The 27,927-nt window shown below is 34.2% G+C and overlaps 1 protein-coding gene across 1 annotated transcript; it reads right to left on the bottom strand.

Moving 5' to 3' along the window:
• Positions 1-584: 584 nt before the first annotated feature.
• LOC129896536 (uncharacterized protein At2g39795, mitochondrial-like) lies at positions 585-2,121 on the bottom strand. The gene is made up of 3 exons (XM_055972462.1): positions 1,745-2,121; positions 1,150-1,493; positions 585-1,081 (listed from the first exon to the last, which is right to left on the bottom strand). The coding sequence occupies exons 1-3, from the start codon at positions 2,015-2,017 to the stop codon at positions 922-924; spliced, it is 777 nt and encodes a 258-aa protein (XP_055828437.1). The 5' UTR covers positions 2,018-2,121; the 3' UTR covers positions 585-921.
• Between the last annotated feature and the right edge of the window lie 25,806 nt (positions 2,122-27,927).

The following is a 27,927-nucleotide window of genomic DNA, read 5'->3' as shown; positions in this document are numbered from 1 at the left end:
TGATAGCGTGATAATTATTACGCAGTACTACTTGGTTTTAGAAAATATTCAATTGATGTTAGTAAAAATGAGCAGCTAAGGGTTCCTATCAACTTGTTCCAATCTAGAATTATAAGCTCATGAGTTTGGTCTTCACCATCAAGAAATAATATTAGAACTTCCTACTTTTTTTTTATTTAACTCATTTTTGTTCAGAAAAAAATATTTAGATTTATAAGCACACTTTTCATGTTTTTCATCTAGTTTATCTCTTTAAATAATATCATAGTTTCTTTTATTAGGTGGAGCATGGAGGGTACCAGTGAAGTAGCAGCCATGGTGCTTAAAACTAGATTTTCTCCTTCCTTTATTTATTACTTCATTGTACAATTAAGCATTAGCAATATCTCAAATCTGATATATTTTTCTTAATACTTGTGGTAAATTATACTGAAAACCATGGGAAATTAAGGTTGCTAAATGTTAATGCAAGCCAGTACAAGTTCAAAGCACTACACGACGATCGATGATTCAAATGAAAATGCAAGCCAGTACAAGTTCAAAGCAATACACCATGATCGAGGATTCACCAAGGCAAATGAAAATGCAAGCCAGTACAAGTTGGAGAAATCCTTGTTTAGGGACTAAAGGGAAAGCAAAGTGATTTGCCTTGACAATTAGCAAACATGAAAAAATTGGAAACGCAATCTCATTAGCAAGCAACAACATGCAGCAATGAGAAGAAGTAGCTGCTGATAAAAAGCATAATGAACAACTCCCTTAAATTCACCAACATTTGGTTTTTAACTTGCCAAAGACTAGGATTTCTTTTCATGGTACATTAACTTTATCAATGAAATAACTAAAAGACTTCACAATCATGGTATTGATCATTGGCAGACATTAAAATTAAAACATCAAAACTTATGCAACAAGTAGAACCTAAGCCTCAATGAATTTCTTCAGATTCTTAAGCCATATCTTGTATTCTCTACCATCCTTGTTGATCATGTACTCATGCAAGAAGTTGGTTGTGCTGGGCTTGATACCCCTGATCTCCAGATACTTGTGGAAAGCCTTTTGGAGGTTCTCATCCAAATCCCTGATGATGGAGTTCTATTAGTATAATGAAAACAGAAAAGAAATTAAGCATTAAACTTGAAGACTCACGAGAAATCAGGTCCTTCATAAGCAATCTGATCCTCAGCAACATTAGGATCTTTGATTGACAAAGTGTCAATAACAATCTCATCAGCAAAAGCGGTGATACCAAACTCCAAAGATGGTCCATTCTTCTTAGACACCCTAACAACTAGAGGAATTTGGGACTGATTGGCCCCTTCATTATCATCCTCAGCAGTGTTTTCATTCTCATCTTCATCGCCAGTAACAAGATCAGGCATGTGAACTTCGACATCAATAGATTCACCTTGATACTCTCTTGTCAATGTTATAGTTTGTTGTCCTGGATGATCTTCAATCTTGAAGGGGAAACCCTCAGGAGCCTCCTCAACCTACAAAAACAATGACAAATAATGATAACAATAGCATTTTATTTTTTGGTAAAATGAAAAACACCATAAATTTTCTCTATAACAAGATCCACTAAAAACAGAAACAGAATTACAGGATTAAGCCAATACAAAGAACATTCCTTTTTCTCATTTAATTTGTATAAATATTCATTTGCCACATGAAATTGGTCGCACATATAAAGAACAAAAGAGGGGGGGGGGGGGGGGGAGAGAATTTGAGGAAATCAAACCTCGTCTTTTTCGTCGGATTCCTCGACACATTGGATTTCAGACTGAATGACTTTTAGGAGTGACTCATCAGAACTGGGCCTCTTGGTAGAATAGAAATGAAGGGTCGACGGTACTGAGCTCCGAAAGAAGTTTCTAGAAGCAGCACTACGGTTAACTACGGTGGAGAAGAGAGCAGAGGATCGATGATGGTAGCTCTGAGTTCTACCGAATACCCGAGCAGCCAAGGGTACAACTTGAGAAGCAGTCCTTCGGATGATGTTAGTGACAGCCATTTTCGCAGAGTTTAGGGTTTAAGGAGAATAGGAGGCTTGGGTTTAGGGTTTACGCTACATGAGATGTTATTAATAGGGGAGGGGTTCTGGACTTTTTCGGAAACTTAGAGCATCAAGTCGGTCGGGGTTCTCTTTTCTGTTATTTTGCTGTTCAATATTATAAACAAAATGACCAAAATGGTCCTTGAGTTAGAACTATTTGGTCCTTTGTATAAATTACCTTATTTAAATAGTTCTTGATTTATATATACAGCTGTCAAAATGGATTGGCCCAACTAGGGGTGGACGTTCGGTATTCGGTTCGGTATTTTCAAAGTTCGGGTTCGATAATTCGGTAATCGGTAATTCAAAGTATATACCAAATACTGAACTTTCAAACTTCGGTTCGGTAATTCGGTAATCAGTAAATAAAACTTCGGTTCGGTACGGTATTCGGTAATACCATATTTTTTTAATAGTTAATATACAATAAAAATTTATCCGCATTTAATATTTACATTAACCTAAAGAATACATATCTTAACTTACATTTTTATTACTACACCATAATTAAGTAATATATGCATTTTAACTTGCCGAATATCGAAATCGAAATTGCTTGTAAGCCACATTCTACGGAGGAGAAATGATACATCGTAAACAAAGAGAAAATAATTTATGAATCGATACAGAATAAAAAAAATATTACCATGTAATAAAAATAATGAAAAAGAGTGAAAACAAAAATCTATAATATATCATACATAATTTTTATACATATGTTTTTCTTTGAATTATCCAAAAACTCTACATCACTGCACTAATTATTAATTAGTTCCTGCAAAGATATGAAAGAGTTGGAATCTTTCGTTTTCAATGTAACTATCAAACAATTTATGTAGATAACTAACGTGGAAATCATGCAAAGTGAAATTAGAATTCTTAATCAATTGCATAAATTTGAAATTAGAATTTATAATTTTTACATGTACATGAATTAAATTTTAGCAGTTATCCATAATGTACGTGTAAGTGTGCATATAATGATATAATATACGGTAAACGTGGGAAAGTTGAAATGAAAATGGTAAGGGAAATGAAAAAATGAGATAGTTTTCTCTTACTATACTCTTATTTTTTGGTAATTTTTTTTCCAGTTTTTTTGTAAAAAAAAAAATAAAAAAATTTAAAAAGTTCGGTTTTCGGGAAATCCCGAATACCGAAACCGAAATACCGAAATATCAATTTCGGTACCGAATACCGAACCGAAATATCGAATTACCGAATACCGAAATACCGAAATAGCCGGTTCGGTTCGGTAATTCGGTTTTCGGTATTTTATGCCCAGCCCTAGGCCCAACCCAATCAAACACAATACTTAAGGACTAACGAGTTAAATGAGTTAGAATGAACTGATCATTTTAACTAAAGGGCCTATAAAATAATAGTCTAACCCAGACTTAAGCGAGCTGCGGATTGAGACTGGTTAACCTTTCAATCAAAAGATGAACAATATTGGTCTCTTAAAAAAACTATCGAACATTGATTAACACAACACTAATACGTCAAAAATTCACATGTCCATGAGTTCTATATACTTTAGTGGAATACTTACAAAACAATAGAACATGCAAGATACAATAGTCAACAATCATAAGATTAATTATAACAACATACATTATATAATCATTTTTTCATAAACTAGACAACAAAGGAGAAACGTGAAATTATGCGTAAACACAAAAGTAAAAAAAGTCAAAGATTCATAGTTGTAATAACTTCAATTGCCTAGTTGCTGAAGATTTGGCAAAAAAAAAATACTACTTAAAATATATATAATAAATATTTTTAAACTTCATGACCCATGAGCCGGCCTCTAAGGCTCGCGAGTTGAGACCATGAGGCTGGGCTAAAAATTTGCGTTCCTAAATAGGCTAAAATAATTTAGCCCAACCCTACTCAATTCAAGGTTGGGTTGGGCCGATCTCACGAGCCAAACCCATTTTGATAGCTCTATGTATATAAAAGGGGACAATTTTAAATATATACAATAAACTAATTAGTTTATAACAAATATAGTCATGTTTTATTTACATAAAAAAAATCAAAATCATAGAAAATATATAGTGACTATACAATATAGCTTGTCAAAAGTTATACAAAGTATATATTGACTATATAATATAGATTACTTATACATGAGTTATACACTGAATATACATTATGATACACTCAATAACTGAATATAACTTGATTATACATGAAATATACACTGACTATACATGCTTATATAGAGAATGACCACTCGTTTGATAATTATTTTTGTCGAATGGTCATGTGATGTAATTATCCCTAAAGATATCCTTTGCCCTAAAACTAATAGTAAAAATAAAATTTATATTAAATTTTATTATATTTAATTGTAGGTCCCTGAAATTGACACCTAGCAGACCTCTTCTCCCTCAATCTTCTTTCTTTTACTATTAGAGGCCATTCTCCGTCTTAAATCCACCACTTGCCATATCCTTGTAAGAAAAATAACACACACTACACTTATTTCTTACTTTTCTCTACCTCTACATAACAATTCCAGCAGCTTGCACTTTCATGCATACAAAAAACAAAATAAAATAAAAAAGATGAGACCACTAATATAAATGTTATCAAAAACTAAGCTGAAGTTGTTGCAGATGTAGTTAAGAAACAACAGTGCACAAATGGCTCCATAGGAGCACCTTAGATAGATAGATATTTAGGAGAAGATGATAGTGTTCAATTTCATTTCTGAGAGAATGTACTTGAATACATACACATTACTAATTTCCTATACAACTGTTAATTAGTTGTCACTAATCTAACCCACTAACTATTTAACTTATCATGTAACAGACAAGTAGAACAGACTAACACTAGCACTAACTAATTCTAGCTATAATTAATTATGTTGAATCAGCATGTATATACAGATAAGTAAATCTCAATACCCCCTCCCTCAAGTGGAGGTGTGCTCTTCACATCCAATTTGCCAAGCACAGTTGAATGTCTGAGGCTTAATAAGGCTTAAGTAAGAACATCAGCTAGTTGATCAGTTGTGGCCACATGATGCAAGGACTCAAGACCCTCTTGAAGCTTATCGTGCACAAAATGATATTCCACTTTTATGTGCTTAGTCCTCTCATGAAACACAAGATTCCTGGCAATATGAAGAGCAATATGGTTGTTACAAAATGCTATATATGGTTTAGGAGATGGCACAGACCGTTCTTCAAAAACTCTACTCAACCAAACCAACTCACCTTCAAGCTTCCTCAAGGACCTGTATTCTACCTCAGTTGAAGATAAGAAAACAATTTTCTGTTTCTTGGGTTTTCAGCTAACAAATATATTACCAATCAAGATAATATAATCTGAACCAGATCTTCTGGAATTTGGACAAGCTGCCCAGTCAGAGTCATAATAGGCCCTGATAGTGTAATCTGAACTATTTGAAAGGAAGATTCCAAGAGTGGGATCCTTCTTGATGTACTCAACAAGTGAAAAACTGCTTGCAAGTGATGTTCTCTGGGATGTTTCCTGAATTGGCTCAAATGTTGTACACCATAAGCTATGTATAACCTGGTATTTGTGAGGAAATTTAGCTTCCCCACTATTTTCCTATAGTAAGTCGAATTTGAGATAGGCTGACCTTCCTTAATCCTTAATTTCATATTGGGATCAAGAGGAGAATAGAAACTGGGACAATCACTACAATCAAATTCTTATAAAAAATCTAAAGCAAATTTTCTATGGGAAATGATGACCCCATCAGCTGTATACAACACCTCTAATACCAAAAGTAATAAAGTCTGCCCAAATCTTTAATTTTGAACTAATTATGTAAGAACTCTTTTAGAGCTATGATCTCTTGAGAATCAGTTCCTGTATGTATAACATCATTTACATAAATGGCTATAAAAACAGTAAAGGTCTTGGACTTCTTGTGAAAGAGAGAATAGTCATTGACTTAGTGAACATATCTGTTGCAGTATCTATTGTGATTTTGTATACCATTATCTACTAGCCTACTTTAAACCATATAAGGATTTATTTAACATGCATACCATGCCTGGTGTGTCAATTACTAGGCTAGGAGGATCTTCCATATATATTTCTTCATGTACATCCTCATGAGAAAAGCATTATTTACATCAAGTTAGGAGATTTCCCAACCATTTTTCACAGTGGCAATCAAAGACCTGACAGTTGTCATCTTTACAACTGGGGATTTTTTTTTTATGTAGTGTATCCTTGCTTGCTGGGTGTATTTTCTTTACTACTAATCTAGCCTTAAACCTCTCAATGGTTCCATTTTCTTTGTGTTTCACTTTGTAGACCCACCTGCAGCCAATGATTTTCTTGCCTACTGGTAGAGGCACTAAGTCCCAAGTGTGATTTGCATACAAGGATTCAAACTCCTGAGTCATGGTTGTTTGCTAAATAGGATTAAGGGTTTCTTTCTTATAAGAAGAAAGTTCACTATCACACATATATTGTAACAAAACTTGACTATCAGATGTTAAGATATCAAGGTTGAGGTTCTGATTTTGTGAAAACAAAGCACTTAAGAAGAGGGAAGTGGTGTGTAGGTTGGTAGTTTTGGTAGGGCAATGATAGTATTGAAGATAAGTAGGAGTTCTATAAATTCTACTAGAGTTTCTTAGGATATGAGTTTCATCAATGGGGTTTGGAATGTGGTCCAGAGTGTCCATAGTAGAATGTACCACAGTGTCATATGAATATACGAAGTTGTTATGTGAAGAGCTAGTGTCTGTGATACTTACACTTTTTTATCATTTGAATGAGGTGTAAGCATAAACACATCATCATAAACAGTAGGATGGGGAGAAGGATTTGAATGATGAACAGGACTTAAACTCACGGACTTAGAAATCAAATTAAATGAAGCTCATTAGGGAGCAGATGCAAAGGGAAAAAACATTCTCATAAAACATCACATCTCTTGAAATGTGTATCCTTTTATTAGCTATGCTCAGTACCTTGTATCCTTTTGTTCCAAATGGGTAACCAATAAAAATGTAAGGTGTTGTCCTAAATTCAAATTTATCTCTATAGACTTTTGGTATTGTTGGATAGCAAAGGCATCCAAAATTTCTCAAGGAGGAAAAAAAAGATTTTCTCCCACAGAGAACTTCAAAGTGACATTTTATCTTTCAGATGGGTAATAGGAAGTCTATTTATGATATGAGTTGCTATCAAAATGCACTCCCCCTAATATATTTGGGGAAAAGATGATTGGAACATTAGGACTCTGTCTGTCTCAAGCAAGTATTTATGTTTTCTTTCAATCATACCATTTGTTGTGGTGTGTAGAGACAAGACTATTGATGGATAATTCTTTTTACAAAAAAAAAAGTGGGTTCATTGTTTTCAAATTCAAGGTCATTGTTTGATATAGTGATTTTCAAGGTGGTGCTAAACTGATTTTCAATTTAGGAAAGAAAAGTCTTGATAACTTGTAGAGCATTTCTCTTATGGATTAACAATTGTGTCCATATGGATCTTCTATAGTCATCCACCATGGTGATGAAATATTTATAGTTATCATGAGTAGGCATATGGTAAGGCCCCCCCACACCCACACGTAACAACTTAAATACTTTGGTGGATTCAGTGGTTATTTGGAGAAAGGGCAATCTAGTTTGCCTTGTCATAGGGCAAACTGAACATAAGAAAGGTTGTTTGGATGAAAAATTGACATGTATAGAGGTTATGGTTTCATTTTTGCAAAAGGAACTTGACCAAGCCTATTATGTCACAACAAATTTATATCATTTCTGTGAGAGAAGGAGTCAAAGAAGAATATTCATTCTTATTGCTTGAGATAGAGTTATTTACATCTAAAAGTGAATGACATGAATGAAGAGAATGAAAATAAGTTGCTTGCTTATTTTCTACAGACACGGAACAACAACATTGATAGAAGCATCAATAGTGGAAGTAGCACTACCATTTTCCAAGCAACTTAAACACAAGAAGTAGAGGCCATCCCTGCACTTACCAATAACCTGAGGCCTCTCTATTGAAGGGGCCTGCAACAGACAAATATTATCAGTAAAAAAGGCAATGCCTTTAAAGCTTGCTGTGAAGAAATGGATGAAAATCAAGTTAAATTTGAAAGATGACACATATAACACATTATGCAAGATGATTTTAGATTTAACTATCACATCTCCTAATTGAATCACTTTCACTATATATCCATTAGGTAGTCATAACAAAATAGAATATAAGAAGGCCTTAATATTGGTCATAGAAAGTTTGTTAAAAGTCATATGATTCGAAGACCCTGAGTCTAATATCCATAAGTAGGGCTGAACACGAAAAATCAAAAAACCGAACCAAACCAAATCGGAAAAAAAAAATCGACATTTATTTGGTTTGATTTGGTTTGGTTTTTAAATTTAAAAACCGACTATATTTGGTTTGGTTTTGGTTTCAAGTCTAAAAAAAACCGAAAAAACCGAACCAAACCGACTTTATATATACATATTTTAAAAATTAAATTTGTATATATATGTGTGTGTTTAAATTTTTTTATGAAAAAAATACAATTTATATTGAGTTTTTATATTTTTGATCTTGGGCCATTCTTTTGAATTATACTAAATAAAGTAAAAATAAATAAAATATAGACTTCATACGCAGAAAAGCTACTCACAATTACAAATAGTAAAACTTTAGGTGAGTCATTCTCTATTATTAAACATGTATGCGTCAATCTTGGCTAGTAGCTACTAGCTACAATGAAATTTATAATAAGAAAATACTTTTGAAATTTATTTTTTGTTTATTCAAATAGTGACTACAAGGTATTTTAAAAACCGACAAAAACCGACAAAACCGATAAAAACCGACAAAAACCGATATAGTTTGGTTTGATTTGATTTGACAATTTGAAAAACCGACTCAATTGGTTTGGTTATTTTTTAAATAAAAACCGATCCAAACCGAACCGTGAGCACCCCTATCCATAAGTGTCACGATCCGATCTAGGGCCTAGTTGTAACACGAAGATTGAAACTCTGAAGGGCTCCAACCAAGCCTCTTGTACATATCATAAGCATTCATAAGGTAAAGCAAAAGCGTAAACATCATAAGAGAGTTAAATCATGAATAAAAATTTAAGAATGACACATGACAACATAAAATCAAAATATTTTTCCAACTAGATGCCTCTACTCATGAATATGGGCGGGGGATAAGATATGTCTCTAGCTCACCCTCAATATGAAATATAGCAAAAGTTTTTGAAAATAATAACTAACTCGATAACTAGTTCCCGATAAATGAGGACTCACCACAACCGCAGGATAGAAAAGCTTAACTAGCCACGTAGATGAGTGTGATCTTCAACCTCAACCCCTACATTATGAGACAATGTAGGCAAAAATATGTATTAGTACATTAGAATGTAATAAGTATGTGGGCATGACATGCAACATGAATCATGGAATGCAATGGTCAAGCAAATCACATAGTAAGATGAGGTAAGTAAAGACATAAGAAAATCATATTGACCAAAGCATTTAAAAAGTATAATCTAAAGTCATAGCATACCTAAGAGACCATACATATGTGGAATATGAACCATAACCGACAATAAGACCATGCGAGCTATAACATGGAATTCCGTTGTCTCCCCATACAACAACAAAAAAAGGGAATCTACTTGTCAAAGTAGACTCTACCCCGCTAAGCGGGTCATGCATATTCTATATGTAGATCCCCTAGCTAGGCCATGAATGCAATCCTACGGTGGCACGTAGTTATGAGATAAGAGACTTTATATAAGGACCCCGTATTTTGAGCTCCCACCTCAAGTCCACATTTAGTGCTAAGTCAAATCCCACAGAATATATACATAGCATAGAAATCATAATTTCATATATCATAGTCATTATCATAGGTTTGAAATCATGGAGTAGCTCATTTTCTTAACATACTTGTAATGTGAGAATTGTCCTTTCATCATTATAATCATATTTGCATAAACATAAGTCCAATGCGGGCATTGTCCTTCCACATTACAAGTCATACATAATAGTTCATATCATAGTTGAAATACATAGTCATAATTCACACTCTAAAAATTCATGACCATATCTTGTACTTGAAATTAGGGTAAGACATGAATGCATGATCAATTGACTTGAAATTCATGAAATTGACTTGAAAACATGCATGATCATAAACTTTATATCAGCTCATACATAATTAATAAAGATAATATCATTTGGAAGTAAAATTAAAAATACCCATAATTAATATCATGAACCCTAGAAATCAAAATAGGAGAATTCATGGGAAAACTGTTCAATTTAATGCAATAACCATTAATTTATATCAAAATAGACTCATGATAATACTTGAATCATAATTCATGCAATAGGAATAGAGATCATAAAACCCATAAAATACCATACTTTAATTTGATAGAAAATCTTGAGAAATTGATTGGGCTTCATGGATGAAAGGATCCATGAATTAATACCCACATACCTTAAGTGAGAACACCAAATAATTTGGAGGAACTTGAGAGTTTTGATGGAGAGCTTGAGTGAATTTTCTTGAAGTCTTCAATGGAGTCCTTGAGAATCTTTTGTAGAGAGAGAAATATTTGAGGAGGTGAATTATAGAAGAATGAATAGAATTAGAGGTTTTAGGTTAATTTATAGAGTTGAATTAGGTCCTAAAAACATCTAGGTTCATTAGCTAAAACTTAGGAAAAAGTCTAAAGTGCCCTTGTTAAAAAACTAAATTCGGCCAAAAATCATCGCTACGTCCGCGATGCGGAGGCAAGCAAGTCCGCGATGCGAACTTGTCGCGCACCTTACTGGTTTGCACAGTTCCTTGAGAAATCTATCTTTCGATTTATGGGTCCTAAAAATCGATCAAAACTATTTTTCTATAGGTTTTGATCCCCTGATTGATATTTCGAACTCGGATTTTTCAGAAAGATTAAGGATAATGTATTACATGAGCGGCCTATTTCTAAGGCATTCTTAAGACACTTGTGAGCATTTTGAGGAATATTATAATAAGTCAGATTTTGATTCAAAATGTCTACATGAAGGTTTGTCAAAATTAATTGAGAAAGTAAGACCACAATACCTAGAAAGTTCACTGAACCATTTTCCAAGTAGAGGGTGTTTGTGTCTTCTTCTGAATTGTTTATCTAGAAGTAACACAACATAGTTATAACATTGCGATATTATTCCTTGGACAGGTTAATGGGTTGATTGTCCTTTTTTCCCTTAGCTTCCTCCCTTTTTACAAGCAACATATCAATTAGCATTCCATGTATATTTGCTACAATACATTTTCCTTTATTGTATTTATGATGTGGATTATACTGCTGAGTTGGATTATAATTGAAATTCTGAGTGGCATTGAAGTTTTAATTATGGTGATCTGATGGGGGATTTGGCATAGGTTATTAGCTCATAGTAATTTTTCCTTGTGTGACTTGTCCTTTTATAGTAATCACAAAACAACTTAAGACTTATCCACATAATTATCCTTGGAGAAGTTTTTAGTATTACCATTAGAGAGGTAACTTGGACTATGATTGAAACAGTATGCTATCCTGAAGTTTCTTGTCCCCAAGGAGCTAGCATTGAGTGTTGTAGAGTCCATGTTCATCATGTTGTTAGGTGAAAACTCTCTTTGTTTCTCCTCTTGAATCAAAATTGAGAAAACTTATGCCATAGAAGACAAGTGAGTCATCATTAGAATGCTCCTTCTCACTGCGGTGAAGAGTTCATTCATCCCCTAAGAAATTTAATTAATCTATGATCCTATTTTTTCTTGTGTGAACTTTCCTTTGCTCCACACACAAGTGCATGTACAAGGGTTTCTGTTGCTTAAGTTGCTTAATTCCTCCCATAATTTTTTCATTTCGAATAATATGCAGTAATGTCGAGATTACCTTAAGTCAAATAATTGATTTCCTTCTGAATCAGGTAAATCCTTGCCCTATTAGTCTAATCTATATCCTCGAGCTCTCTCCATAATTCCATGAAATAATTGACATATCTACACGGTTGGAGATCTATTTAGATGGAGAGTTCAAAATCTTTAAAGTCACCATGTTGTCGCATCTCTTCCACTCTCGGAACTAAGGGGAATTGAGCTCTGATTTCTTACATTCTCCATTAATAAAATCTAATTCATTCTTGATGGAGAGGGCGCGAAGAATACTTCTTCTCTGGGTCAATATCCCATCCCATCAAAAGAAATTGAAACTATCACTGTACCAGGACTATTGCAGGGATGCATGTACAATGGATTACTTGAATCAGCTTGTCCATTACCATTTCCACTACCTACAGACACTCCACCTTGCTCAATCGCCATGTGGATTGATCGAAACAATCAAATTTACTTGATCTAAGAAAACTCTGGTTCAAAACCTACAACTATGGATTAATCACAGACTTCGACAATGAATATTCGAGAAGAAAATAAATAGAAGATGATGGCTATATCAAAAACTAAGCTGGTTGCTGTAGATGTAGCTAAGAAACAATATCGCACAAATGGCTTCATAAGAGCAACTTAATCATAGAGATACTTTGGAGAAGATGATAATGCTCAACTTCACTTTTTAGAGAATGTAATTGAATATATACACATTACTAGTTCCCAATACAGCTGTCAATTAGCTATCACTAATCTAATCCACTATCTACTTAACTAACTGTGTAACAGACAAGTGTACAGACTAACACTAACACTAACTAATTCTACTTTTAACTAATTATGCTGACTCAGCATGTATATACATATAAATAAATCTCAATACATGTAAACTGTTTGGGGGAGGAAGCACCATAACTAAAGTTTGATATGACAATAAATATGAAAATATATTAGATACGAGAATTTTATGTGAAAACCTCTCAAACAGATAGAGGGGAAAAACCACGGGGTAGAAGGATCTCACTATTAAAATATGGAGTACACTGCTCTCAAATACAAGGAGAAAATAACAATTAACACTTCTCTCTCTAAAAGGAACAACTACTAAAGAGGACACTCAAGACTAAAATATTTATCTTGGTGTATAACTCTCTTTGTATTCTTACTCTCTTTTCCTGGTATTGGGGATGATTTAAATAAGGACAAGAGGCCCTCTATTTATAGGAAAAAGAAAACGCGTAAGAAAATTACGCGTTAATTTTCTACGCGTTGTTTTTTTTCTTTTCTGTCAACTTTTTTCTTTTCAAAAAGTTACTGCATACACGTTTTGATTTTCAAAAGTGGTTGCTGCACTTTTTCTTTTTGACCTTTCTTTCATTGTTTTTCTACCAACCAAACACGTTTTCTGCCAACCCAAGCCACCAATTTTGACTTTTTTATTTCATTCTCCCACTTGAAGATTTAATTGAGAATCAATTAAATCTTCACACCATCCTTTCTACCCAATTACTGCAATATTATATTTTTGCTAGGCCAATAGAAGATCGACACCATATAAACTTATTACTGTGAATTGACTTTGTAAATATATCTGTCAGGTTGTCATTGGTGTGAATTTTCTGAATATCCACACTGCCTTCTTCCACCTTCTCACAGATAAAGTGATACTAAACTCATATGTGCTTTGTCCTTGAATGAAATGCCGGATTTTTTGCAAGATACAAAGCGCTCTGACTGTCACAAAATAGAGCAATCTTCTTTTGTTTGTGCCCAAGCTCCTCCAGTAACATCTGCATCCATATTTCCTCTTTGCTAGCTTATGTAGCTGCTACATATTCTACTTCCATCATAGATGTAGCCATGATAGATTGCAGTTTTAAAACCCAGCTTACAGCTCCTCCAGCAAGAGTAAACATATAGCCTGTGGTGGATTTACTTTTATCAAGATCACCTGCAGAATCTGAATCAACATAACCTTTAACACTAAAGACTGATCCTCCATAACACATTGCAATATCTGAGGTACCCTTGATGTATCTCAGGATCCTCTTAACAGTATTCCAATGCTCTCTACCAAGATTAGCTATGTATCGACTAACCACTCCCACTACTTGTGCAATGTCAGGTCTTGTACATACCATGTCGAACATTAAACTTTCCACTACTGATGCATATGATACTCGAGACATCTTCATCCTTTCTGCTTCATTTCTAGGACACATACTTGAGGATAACTTGAAATTAATAGAAAGTGGGGTAGAAATTGACCTACAGTCTTGCATCTTGAAGCGTCTTAAGATTTTCTTCAAGTAGTTCTTTTGAGTAAGCCAAATCTTTCTATTATTTCTGTCTCGGTAAATTTGCATCCCTAGAATCTTATTTGCTGGTCCCAAGTCCTTCATTTCAAACTCCCTAGATAACTGTGCCTTTAAATTTGTGAAACGATCTTTGTTGGGGCCTGCTACCGACATGTCATCAACATACAACAGCAAAATAACAAAATCGTCATCACCAAATCTTTTGTAATAAACACAAGAATCTGAACTATGTCTGTTGTATTCAAGGCTTATAATGAAGGAATCAAGTCTCTTATACCAACACCTCGGCGCCTGTTTGAGACCATATAGAGATTTGTTCAACTTGCAAACCAAGTTCTCTTTTCCCTGTTCTTCAAAACCTTTAGGTTGGAGCATGTAAATTTCTTCTTCAAGTTCTCCATGAAGAAATGCAGTTTTGACATCTAACTGCTCCAAGTACAAGTCAAATATAGCACACATCGCCAGGACCACTCAAATTATTGTGAGTCGAACCACCGGAGAAAATATCTCATTGAAGTCTATACCTTTTTTCTAAGCGAATCCTTTCACCACCAATCTTGCATGATATTTCTCCACTTGATCATTACCATTGCGTTTGATCTTGTAGACCTATTTATTTCCAATGGCCTTTCTTTCTTGTGGTAATTGAACAAGATTCCATGTTTTATTTTTATGAAGAACTTCAATTTCTTCTTGCATTGTTGTCACCCACAGAAATGATTCTTGGCCTTTCATAGCCTCGTGAAAAGTTGAAGGCTCTCCATCTTCTATTAGTAGACAGTATGCAATATTACTCTCCATAGAATAATTTGAGTGTCAAGCTGGTTTGCTTCTCTCCCTAGTTGACCGTCGAACTTCTGGAGTTTCGATCTCAGCCTTCTCTTGTTATTCGTGCTTTGGTGCTGCTTCAGAAGAAAATGAAACTTCTATTTCTTCAACTTCAACTGTAGTAGTCTCTGATTTTTCTTTTGAAGTTCTACCTTCTTTTGTTTGTATCTTATTTTCAATAAATACAATATCCCTGCTGATTACCACTTTGCGGGCTGTGGAATCCCACAAGGGATACCCCTTGACTCCATCAACATATCCTAAGAAAATGCATTCCCTGAATTTTGGATCCAACTTTAATTTTTCTTGGGTGTTGTACATAACATAAGCAGGACTTCCGAATATTTGTAAGCGAGAATAATCAATTGGTTTTCCTATCCACATCTCAATTGGCGTTTTCAGATCAATTGCGGTTAATGGTGACCGATTGATCACATAACAGGTGGTTTTGACTACTTCTGCCTAAAATAGTTTTTCCAACCCTGCAGTTGCCAACATAACTCTTGTCCATTCTAACAAGGTTCTGTTCATCCGCTCTGCTACTCCATTTTGTTGTGGAGTATATGCCACCATGAACTGCCATTTAATACCTTTTTGTTTACAAAAGTTATTAAATTCATCACCAGTGTATTCTCCTCCATTATCTGTCCTCAAATACTTGATCTTTTTCTCAGATTCAAGTTCCACCTGTGCTTTTGAACTGTTTAAAAACTAAAAAACTATCTGTCTTCCTCTTGATTGGATATACCCAACTTCTCCTAGAGTAATTGTCGATAAATGACATAAAATATTTTGCTCCTCCTAGAGACTTTATCGGTGCTTGTCAAACATCAGAGTGGACCAGATTTAGTATTTCCTTGCTTTTAGCAGAGGAATTGCTAAACTTTAGTCTTATTTGCTTACTGGTAACACAATGCTCACAAAAGAATAGTGTAACCTTTTTGAGTACTGGAAGAAGCTTTTGCTCAGCAAGAATCTTCAAACCCCGTTTCGACATATGGCCAAGTTTACGATGCCACATCATCGTTGATTCTTCAAATGAAGTTGCTGATGCGGTTGATTCTTCTCCTTCTTGATATGTTTCACCTTTAAGCACATATAAATTTGTAGCAAGTTTTTCCGCTTTCATTACTACAAGCGCTCCTTTGGATATTTTCATGACTCCACCATGAGTCTTATATGAACATCCATTATCATCTAGTTGTCCTAAAGACAATAAATTCTTCAAGTCTTTTACATGTCGTACCTCTTGGATGGTGCGTACAGTCCTATCATACATCTTTATTTTGATGGATCCAATACCAATAACATCCAAAGCATGATCATTTTCCATGAACACAGACCCTCCTGAGATAGGATTATATTGATGGAACCATTCTCTCTAAGAAATCATGTGCCATGTTGCTCCTGTGTCCATGATCCAGACATCAGCGAAATATTTTCTGCCCTCATTATTTGATATTTCCTCACTACATAAAATATCATCATCATCCGAGGTACATGCAACATTCCCTTGAGCATTTGATGGCTTAGGGTGTTCACTCTTCTTTTTGAACCGATAATCTTTCTTAAAGTGCCCTTTCTTGCCACAGTTGTAGCACTTGATATTTTTCTTACTTCTTGATTGAGATCTTCCATGATTGTGACTCCCACTGGGGCCACGTTGCGCTGGTCTTCCTTTCACCATCATCAAAGTTTCAGCTTGCTGTGAACTTGCTTGTCTGTCTTCTTTATTTTTGCTCCAATTTTCTTCTTCCAAGACAGCGGCTGCAATTTCATCGAAAACTAGACTGTATGTATTGTTCGTCAGGTTGATGATGAGTTGATCATACGAGTCAGACAGACTTTAAAGTAGAAGCTCTGCACGTTCAGTCCCTTCTATTTTGTAACCCATTGTTGTAAGTAGCGAAAATAGAGTATTCAAAGTATTGATGTGTTTAGTAACTGACATAGACTCTGCCATTCGAAGAGTATACAATCTTCTTTTTAAGAAGATTTTATTATGCAAAGACTTGGCCTCTGTAATGACCTTGAGGGTCATTTTTAAAAATTTATGTGAAATTATTATTTTACCTCTATTTTTTAGTGCCCCCAAGTGTTATTTGATCAATTTGCACTATTGGTTCATACTTATACAGTTTCAAATGAGTTTTGAGGGTCAAAAACATGTTTTGAAGGGTGGTGGTGTAAGTTGATCGTGGTCAACACGCGTGAATAGTAATGTTTTGGGCAGAAAATGCCCCTGTCTTCCCATTTCAATATTTTGTTCACCATTTGTTTGAGTTCTTAAGCTCTTTGAGGCGATTTGAGAAGAAAATTTTGAGGCAAAGTATTGGGTAAGTGATTTTTGACCTAAAAACTTCCTTTTTCATTAAGTATTTGATGATTTTAACTCTTAAATTTTTGTTTCAAACCCCAAAAATCTTTATTTATTCCCTAATTTGAATTTAAGAAAAATTGTGATTTCCAACTCGTTTTGAGCTCTATTTTTATGGGTTTTTCAACCATGAGTTTATTATTACAAGTAGAATGTGATTGTCCAATAAATATCCAGATTTGACCTTTTTTGGAAATAATTAATTTTTAGACCATTTTACCCCCGGTTCTGAAATCTATCAATATGGGTGTCATTGGACTCCTTGTGATGTTTATGTTTTATTGTTGATCGTGGATTATTAATCTGGGCATTGAATTCGAGAGTTGCTTATTCGGTGGAGTGTTTGAGTGCGGTTTCGGCAATTGTGGTAGGTTTGACTATCCTTCTTTGAGACTGAGATAGGGTAATTAGTCATTCATATGTTATAGACTTTGAGATGGGGTTTTAATATGAGTTGAGAATGTTATATATATATTATGATGCCATGTGAGGGATTATTTATTAATATGTTGCTGTGTGGGGATTTATTTATATTACATAGCCCGTGTGGGGGCCTTATTTGTTATCTTATTTGTTTTGAGAGCATGTGATTCATGATTTGACTAAGAGAGAGGCTTGAGTATATTATTTGACTTGTGATTCCCGTCTGAGGGGTTGAGTTGGGGGTTTTGAGCATGCTTGAGTATTGAAATATCATTAAGAAATGGGTGAATATTTAAATGAAAGTATTTCCTTCCCATTACTATTTATTGAGGGTGAATATCATGTGTATGTTAAGTTTTGAGAACTTTGAACCTTGTACCACATATGAGTTGAATATTACTTCCATGCCATGTGTGTTTTGATGCATTCATCCTCATTCATCATATCATGAAACATGGGAAGTTGAGAAATATGGAAATTCTTTTTGAGAAAGAAAATGAAACACCTTTAAACTTTTGTATCTTGAATCCCTGATCGAGACAGTTTTTCGGCAGGGTAGTAGATACATTGTGATCCCAACCTTTGTATCTTGAGTCCCTGATCGAAGCAGTTTTCCGGCAGGGTAGTGGATGCATTGTGATCCCTTGACCACGAGGAGATGACAAGGATAATGAGATATTGTGATTGGGGTATTTGGTCTGTGAGACCCCCAAGGGTCCTGCTTGGTAGCACAGCTCGGCAGGTGTATACGACAGGCTGTGCGATAGTCTTAATTCCACCGTAACACTACATCATTGCATCATCATATTGCATTGCATTGCATTGATATCTGTGCTGTTTGAATTATCTGATTAATTATGATTATGAGCTGTTATTATGGGTTTACTTTACTCGCGCCACTATATATATATATAAACTGGCGGCACCGATGCCGAAGTGGGACTTTTCTGTATGCAGGTGGAAGCGTTCCTTAGTTTATTTCATAGGTTTGATTTATTCCTTATACTTAGTCAGCTAAAACCTACTGAGTACATGTGAATTGTACTCACCCCTACTTCTGTATTCCTTTTTGATGCAGCTACTAGTTGGGGTACCTCACGCGACAATTGATATTCTAGCAGATTGTGTATTCTCAAATTAGTGACAAGGTCCCAGAATTCGGATCGTCACTAGTCTATCTTTATTTTTCAATCTTTTGTATCATTCAGAGACTTATGTTGTATCTTCAGATTCGAACCTTGTATTAGATGCTCTTAATACTTATGACACCAGGTTTTGGGATAATTTTTGTTATTTTTTTTCTTTTTATTTAAATTATGGCATCACTTTCTCCTTTGGGAGTCTTGTATGAGTTTTATTTTTAGGGTTACACATCAGATTGAGTTTTGAGATGTGTGCCATCATGACCTCGATTTTTGGGTCATGACAGCCTCATACAATCCCATAAGAGTATCCTATATTTCCTTCACCGTTCACTTTTCAGCCACACTAGACAATACTTGATCAACTAGTACCAACTGTAGATCAGCAACTGCATTGCTGTCTGTGTTGTTCCACTTGCTGTCATCAGCAAAGTCTGTGAGCCTGCCTTCAATTGCAGCTAAGCAATTGTCTTTTCTCAATATCGCTTTTATTTTCATTTTCCACAATGAGAAATTAGTCCCATTGAATTTCTCAACGTCAAACTTTATTATACTCGACATTGTTATTTGCTTCACACCTTTTTATATCGTTTCTGAATATTTTTGCGAATAATCGTGACAAAATATACCATCATCGAAATTTACTATTCACATGAACAGTAATTTTCACTGAATTTTACTATTCACGAAAAGTTACTATTCATAGATAGTACCTTTGCATAAAATAGACAGAATAACTGAGGGTTTTGATACCACTTTTGGGGGAGGAAGCACCACAACTAAAGTTTGATATGACAATAAATATGAAAATAAATTGGACACGAGAATTTTACGTGGAAATTCCTCAAACAGATAGAGGAGAAAAACCACGGGGTAGAAGGATCTCACTATTAAAATATGGAGTACACTGCTCTCAAATACAAGGAGAAAACAACTTAACACTTCTCTCTGTAAAAGGAACAACTACTAAAGAGGACACTCAAGACTAAAATATTTATCTTGGTGTATAACTCTCTTTGTATTCTTACTCTCTCTTTCTGGGATTGTGGATGATTTAAATGAGGGCAAGAGGCCCTCTATTTATAGGAGAAAATTACACGTTAATTTTCTAGGTGTTGTTTTTTTCTTTTCTGTCAATTTTTTGCTTTTCAAAAAGTTGCTACATACACATTTTGATTTTCAAAAGTGGTTGCTGCACTTTTTCTTTTTGACCTTTCTTTCATTGTTTTTCTACCAATCAAACACGTTTTCTGCCAACCCAAGCCATCTTTTTTAACTTTTTTATTTCATAAATTACGTAAATCAAATAAAACACTTCATTCCTCTTAGGAGATTGTCATAAATCAACTATTATTGTCATAAATCAACTATTTTCAAGCTTTAACCAAATTCTCTCTTGTTGAAGCTCTATATGAGGATAATTTAGCTTCTTTTTTTCTTTTCAAAATTAATAGGCTTTCCATGAATCTTTTTAATTTCATTGTTCAGATATAAGGGTAAAAATAGAACGAGACTAAGTTGAAAAAATACAATTTTAAAAATATTCTCTTGAAATTTGAAGAGATTTTAATTTGTGAGAAAAAGAGGATTTTAGTAATAGAAATAAGGATCGCCGCCTTCTTTTCTTCAATGAAGAAGAATTAGCTGAAGAAAGAAGATTGAGGGAGAAGGGTCTATCAAGTATTATTATCGAGGGATCCATAACTAAATATAACAATATTTTTTACTTTTATTGTTAGTTTTAGCGTTAAGGATCAAAATGTTCATATTTTTATATATATCAAGAACTATTTCAATAAGATGGTATATATGAAGGACCCAAATAGTTCAATCCCTGTACATCAAGAACCATTTTAATCGTTTTCTCTATTATGTTTCAAAAGTTTGCGTGATTTACCCTTCAAATTAAAATGCCCGAATTACACATACATGGGGCTCATGTAATAATATTTTATTATCAAAATATACCTTATTTATATTAACCTTTTAACTTTATCGAATTTATTTTGTTTTTGCCACTGACACCTCTGATTCTGTCTTTGCTAGTTACTCAATTCTTCTTACTCCAATTTTGAGTTTGTTTGAATCTCAATTACCTATTATTTTACTTCTTTTTTAATTTGTTGTTGTGGAATTTAGGTATCTTTTGAGTATGTGATACATTATTTATTTTTGAGTCCGTTTCAACTAGTTGATCTTTTAGGTAGATGGTATATAGTATTTTTAGTATTTTTTTTGTTGTTGTATTTGATATTTCTTGAGTTGATTCTCAAATTTCTAGATTTGATATTCTATTTTTTAGTTGTTGTTTTGTGGATTTGTAAATAATGCAGGATTGTAAAACATATTTGTTTGTTTGTGTTGATATTAAACACAAATATGTCTCCAGCATAATTTGTGTAATACTTATTAAAATTACCTCAAAGTCATTTTGTAATTTTTGCATATTATTTCCATTTTACCTTTCTTCATAGCTTCTGCATGATAGTTATGGCTTGCGAGGATGGGTGGAATGATTTTCAAGGTGTTTTGAATGGGTATTAGATAAATTTTCAATTTTGAAATTGAGAAGTTTAATTTCGCTCAATATTTTGAATAAATGAGTTTGAAATGAAATTCTGAAAGTTTCATTAAATTCAAAAGATTGTTTTTGGGGTTAGTTGGGCAATTGGTTCGGGTCCCAAGACTTTCATGGTGATTCGGGCGGTTGGTTAAAGGCTTGAGGTTTAAGAAGTTTAGAGTTGACTTCATACAACATTCGATCAAGACAATTCAGAATCAATATTTTGATAATTTCAGCATTTACATATTATTATTTTTAGTCAAGCTACATGTTCAATTTCTTTTAGTTGGGTTTTGAATTATTTTTTAGGATTGATTTCAGAGTGTGAACTGATTTTTTGTGTTGTTGATGGTTTCCAATATATGTGCAACTACACCTGTCCATATTTGCAGAATCGAACTTGCGATCGAGGGATCGCGCTTGCAAAGGTGCAGCGGCAAAGAAATCCCATTTAAGCAAAAAAGGCAGATGTTGGGCTTGGCCATTTTGGCAAGATTCATCGGCACGGGCTAGCCACACTTGCGGGTTTCCCTTGCACCTGTTGGGTTTAATTAATAGGTTGAATGGAAAATGAAGGGAAAAATAATTTGTTCTCTCTTGATTTATGAAATAAGCATTTGTCCACATAAGTGGTGGAAAGAAAAAGTCTCCTACTTAAAAGTAGAAGCACTCCTTCATGTTGCTAAAGGGTCAAGAAGCTCGTTTCTTTCTTTCCTGGATTAGTTTAAAATATTTCTCTCCATTTTTCCAATAGAATTTTTCTGAAAGGTTGCAACCTTGTTTGCAAACCTTTGGCAAACCTTTTCCCAACAGATATCTTTTTAAAAATGATGCAAACATGCTATATATATCGGTTAATTCTCAGAATTGTTTCTTACGAAATTTTTTTGATAGACATCTTCTTCTTCTTCTTTTCTGCACTTCTTAAAAATTCGTGTGATATACTACCTTCGAGTGGTTTGAAGTCACCATAATTTGCTGTACCGCTATTCTGGTGAGTAAATCGTTCTATCCTGGGAGGAAACATTCCAAAACCTTGGGTACATTAAGGGGAATAATTTCCTTAAGGACACATTGTGCATTCAGTGGGCTCGGTTTATTGTTCTTACATAATTTTTTCAAACACTGTTCTTATTTTCTGTTATAGTTCTGTCTTTTATTTCAGAATTTATTGTTGGTGTTTCATTATTTGTTTTCAATACAATTTACTAACAATCTTAAGGAAATTATTGTCATTTTTTAAAATTAAACTGTATTCTGTTTTGGAGATTAAAACTTATGTGGTTTTCTAATCCGTATGAAATAAATATTCTGACTTGAAGAGTATAAAAACTTCATTGGAATATTAAAGTTCATACTTGTATAATGATTTGAAGAGTATAAAACCTTCATCGTTGTTGTTGTAAAAGGTCTGATATTCTGAAATATTAAGACAGTTTATCTATTTTGACAGTGAAAAGAAATGGCAAGTGAAACTGCTATTACTTCTGCGATTGTTGCTGAAACAAGCCGGATTGCTGTGCCACCAACGAAAAAACCACGAAAATTTTCTGGAGCCAATTTCAAAGGATGGCAGTAAAGAGTGTTCTTTTGGCTTACCACTCTTGGTATGCAAAAGTTCACCAATGAAGACCCTCTTGTGCCTGCTACTGATATGTCAGCCAATGAAAAAATTATGATTACTAAGGCATGGACACAGACAGATTTTCTATGTAAGGGCTACATCCTAAGTGCTTTAGATGATGATTTGTACAATGTCTACAGTGCTATAAAAACTTCTAAATAAATGTGGGATGCACTTGAGAAGAAGTATAAGACTGAAGACGCATGCTTGAAAAAAATTATGATTGCCAAGTTTTTAGACTATAAAATGATAGATAGCAGAACCGTTGGAACCCAAGTTCAAGAACTTCAACTTATTTTTCATGACCTTATTACTGAAGACATGGTGGTTAATGAAGCATTTCAAGTGGCTGCAATGATAAAAAAGTTATCTCCTTCGTGGAGAGATTTCAAAAATTATTTAAAGCACAAATGCAAGGAAATGAAGTTGGAAGATCTTGTGATTCGTCTCAAGATTGAGGAAGATAACAAAACTGTCAAAAAAAAGTCGCGTGGAAATTCAATGATTATGGGAGAGAACATCATTGAAGATGCTTCTCCAAAGAATAAGAAAAGGAAGAAACCTTTTGGAAAGAATAAGGAGCAGAACAAGAAATAATTCAAGGGCAATTGTTACAATTGTGGGAAAGCTGGCCACAAAGCCCCAGATTGTCGTCTCTCCCGAAAAAGAACAAGGGAAAGGAACAAGCCAATATGGTGGAGAATAAAGAAGGTATGGATGATCTGTGTGCAATGCTATCGGAATGCAACCTGGTAGGAAATCCCAAAATGGTGGCTTGATTCAGGAGCTACATCGCATGTTTGTGCAGTCCGTGAAGTCTTTGCTACTTATTCCCCTGCTGCAACTAATGCGACTATCTATATGGGAAATTCTGCAACGGCTAAGGTTGAAGGATATGGTAGAGTATTTTTAAAAATGACATCCGGCAAGGTGGTGACGCTGAACAAAGTTTATCATGTTTCAAAAATGCAAAAGAACTTGGTTTCTGCTGGTCTTCTTATCAAGAATGGATTCAAGTGTGTTCTAGTTTCAGACAAAGTAGTTGTCAGTAAGAATGAAATGTATTTAGAAAAAAGCTACCTCACTTAGGATTTTTCAAACTAAATATAATGGTTGTTGATGATAATAAAGTTCAAGCTTCTTCTTACTTACTTGAGTCAAATAATTTATGGCATTCACGTTTAGGACATGTCAATCATAAAATCTTGCAAAAACTGATTAACTTAAATGTATTGCCTAACTTTGAGTGCAATAAATCAAAATGTCAAGTATGTGTTGAATATAAGCATATTAAGCATCCTTATAAATCTATTGAAAGAAATTCCAGTCCCTTAGAATTGATTCACACATATATTTGTGATATGAAGTCAACACCAACTCGTGGTAGAAAAAAGTATTTTATAACTTTTATTGACGATTGCACTCGATATTGTTATGTGTATTTGCTTAATAGTAAGGATGAAGCATTTGATGCATTTAAGCAATACAAGAATGAAGTGGAAAATCAATTGAACAAAAAGATAAAAATGAATAGAAGTGATATGGGTGGTGAATATGAATCTCCTTTTGCAGAGATATGTTTAGAATATGGAATTATTCATCAAACTATTGCCCCTTACACACCACAATCAAATGGAATTACAGAAAGGAAAAACCAAACATTAAAAGAAATGATGAATGCTTTATTAATAAGTTCTGATTTACCATAGAATTTGTGGGGGGAAGCTATCCTTACAGCTAATCGAATACTCAACAGGATGCCCTACAACAAAACACAATCTATTCCATATGAACTATGAAAAGGAGGAAAACCCAACTTGAAATATTTTAAAGTGTGGGAATGTTTAGCAAAAGTTCAAGTTCCTTTGTCAAAAAGGATAAAAATCAGAACAAAGACCGTAGATTGTGTTTTTATTGTCTATACTACAAATAGCAAAGCTTGTCGGTTTTTGATTCACAAATCAGACAATTCCGAAATTTATATTAATATGGTAATTGAATCAGATAATGCTGAATTCTTTGAAAACATTTATCCGTATAAAATAGAATGTGAGTCCTCAAGTGAAAGATCTAAACGACCGCGAGATGAACCAAAGAAAAGTAAACCTATCGAAGAGGATCCAAGGCATAACAAACGTCGAAGGATATCTACTTCCTTTGGACCAGATTTTGTGACATTCCTGCTTGAAAATGAGCCTCAAATATTTAAATCAGCAATGTCTTCTTCTGATTCAGCATTTTGGAAAGAGGCAGTCGATAGTGAGATTCAATCAATTTTGAATAACCATACATGGGAATTGGTAGATCTTCCTCCTGGAAATAAACATTTAGGATCAAAATAGATTTTTAAAAGGAAAATGAAAGATGATGACACTATTGACAAATATAAGGCAAGACTTGTGGTCAAAGGATATAGACAGAAAGAAGGTCTTGATTACTTTGACACATATTCTCCAATAACAAGAATAACATCTATTCGGGTGTTAGTGGCACTAGCAGCCATATATGGTCTTGAAATCCATCAAATAGATGTCAAGACTGCTTTTTTAAATGGAGAACTAGAGGAAGAAATTTACATAGAACAACCTGAGGGTTTCGTAGTTCCTGGTAAAGAAAGGAAAGTGTGCAAAATTGTTAAGTCACTTTATGGACTTAAAAAAGTACCTAAACAATGACATGCGAAATTTGACCAAACAATACTGACAAATGGATTTAAGATTAATGAGTGTGACAAATGTGTTTACATTAAAAATACTCCAAATCATAAAGTCATTGTTTGTTTATATGTTGATGACATGTTGATAATGAGTAGAGATATTGCCATTGTGAATGCTACGAAGTGTATGCTTGCTAGCAAATTTGACATAAAAGATTTAGGGGTTGTTGATTTGATCTTAGAAATTAGGATCCATTAAACTCCACAAGATCTAGCATTATCACAGTCACATTATATTGAAAAGATACTTGATAAGTTCAAGTATTTAAATTTTAATGTTAAAAAAACTCCAATTGATGTAAGCTTTGCACTTCAAAAGAATGAAGGTGAAAGTTACTCACAATTGGACTATGCATGAGTTTTGAAAAGTTTGATATATATTATGAATTATACACGATAAGATATAGTATGTGCTATTAGCAAACTGAGTCGATTCACGAGTAATTCCAATCAAGCTCATTGGATGGCAATGAAACGAGTCTTGGGGTATTTAAAATACACCCAAAACTATGCTTTTCATTATAATAAATACCCCGCAGTAATTGAGGGATATAGTGGTGCAAACTGGATCACCGGATCATCTGAAGTTAAATTCATGAGTGGATATATTTTCACCGTTGGTGGAGGAGTAGAGTCTTGGAAATCATCAAAACAGACATGCATCGCCAGCTCTACAATGGAATCTGAATTTATAGCTTTAGACAAGGCCAGTGAAGAAGCTGAATGACTCCGAAATTTCTTGAAAGATATTCCATTTTGGCCCAAACCTTTGGCACCTATATGTATACATTGTGATAGCCAAGCGACAATAGATAAGGGAGGGAGCGTTATGTATAAAGGAAAATTGCATCACATTCGATAGCGATACAATACTATTAGACAATTACTCTCTACTGGGGTTATCACTATTGACTACGTAAAGTCAAGAGATAACATATCGGATCCACTAACAAAAGACCTATCTAGAGAGGCAGTTGAAAGATCATCGAAGGGAATAGGGTTAAGGCTAAGGAAAAGTCATCATGGCGGTACATAACTCTACCTAGTAGACTGGAGATCCCAAGAACTAGGTTCAAAGAGATCAAACAAAGTTACGAATGGCGGTTCAACATTGTCAAATAACCCAATCAATTCTTATGATGATGACAATGTTCAGAAACAAGGATAAAATCTTAAGGCTTTTTAATGAGTTAATAAAGCATTAAAGTTTTTTAATGAATATCTAAGTCTGGCAGAAAATGACTAGATAGTGTATCTATAGGACTACAATTTTAGAAATCACCTATGTGAATGTGAAGTATAAGCCACTTCAAGGGAAATAACGATAAAGGCCCATTCTCTATGCATTCACGAAACCAGGCGGTGTTCATGACTGAAACGAACACAACCGTGAGAACCATAGATGGTTGATGGTTAATTGTGTGACTTATGTTGTCTAGTTATACAACAAAGTTCAACGGTTCAAAAATATTGCATCTACCGATTGATCGAGTATATCCTATATAAGTTCACTATGGAAAGTTCAAAGGAAAATCTACTTATCCAGATGTAATTAATCTTCGCTTGTATATCACACACTTATCTGTACATTCCTTTATCTTATAGCCATTTTCCATTCATGTGGGGGATTATTGGGTTCAATTAATAGGTTGAATGAGAAATGGAGGGAAAAAAAGTGGAGGGAAAAATGATTTGTTCTCTCTTGCTTGGTGAAATAAGCATTTGTCCCACATAGGTGGTGGAAAGAAAAAGTCTCCTACTTAAAAGTAGAAGCACTCCTTCATGTTGCTAAAAGGTCAAGAAGAGGGTATCCCCTCGCGCCGTCGTCGTTGTCACTCGGCTCGGCTTCGACTACGGCTATGACTACTGCTACGGATTGATTGATAATCTTTTTGGACCAAATTCCTTTTAATTTTTTAATTAATTAATATTATTTATTTATTTAATTAATTAATTAAA

Source organism: Solanum dulcamara, chromosome 7, assembly GCF_947179165.1.
Source record: "Solanum dulcamara chromosome 7, daSolDulc1.2, whole genome shotgun sequence".
Classification (NCBI taxonomy): domain Eukaryota; kingdom Viridiplantae; phylum Streptophyta; class Magnoliopsida; order Solanales; family Solanaceae; genus Solanum; species Solanum dulcamara.
The sequence above is the reverse complement of the archived record's forward strand: the minus strand, read 5'-3'. Positions and strand labels throughout refer to the sequence as shown.

Excerpts from the sequence above, each read along its gene's own strand:
- LOC129896536 (XM_055972462.1), bottom strand. The coding sequence starts at position 2,017 with ATGGCTGTCACTAACATCATCCGAAGGACTGCTTCTCAAGTTGTACCC. Across the intron at positions 1,494-1,744 it reads AATCCGACGAAAAAGACGAG|GTTGAGGAGGCTCCTGAGGG; the intron begins GTTTGATTTCCT and ends TTGTTTTTGTAG. Across the intron at positions 1,082-1,149 it reads TATGAAGGACCTGATTTCTC|GGATTTGGATGAGAACCTCC; the intron begins GTGAGTCTTCAA and ends CTCCATCATCAG.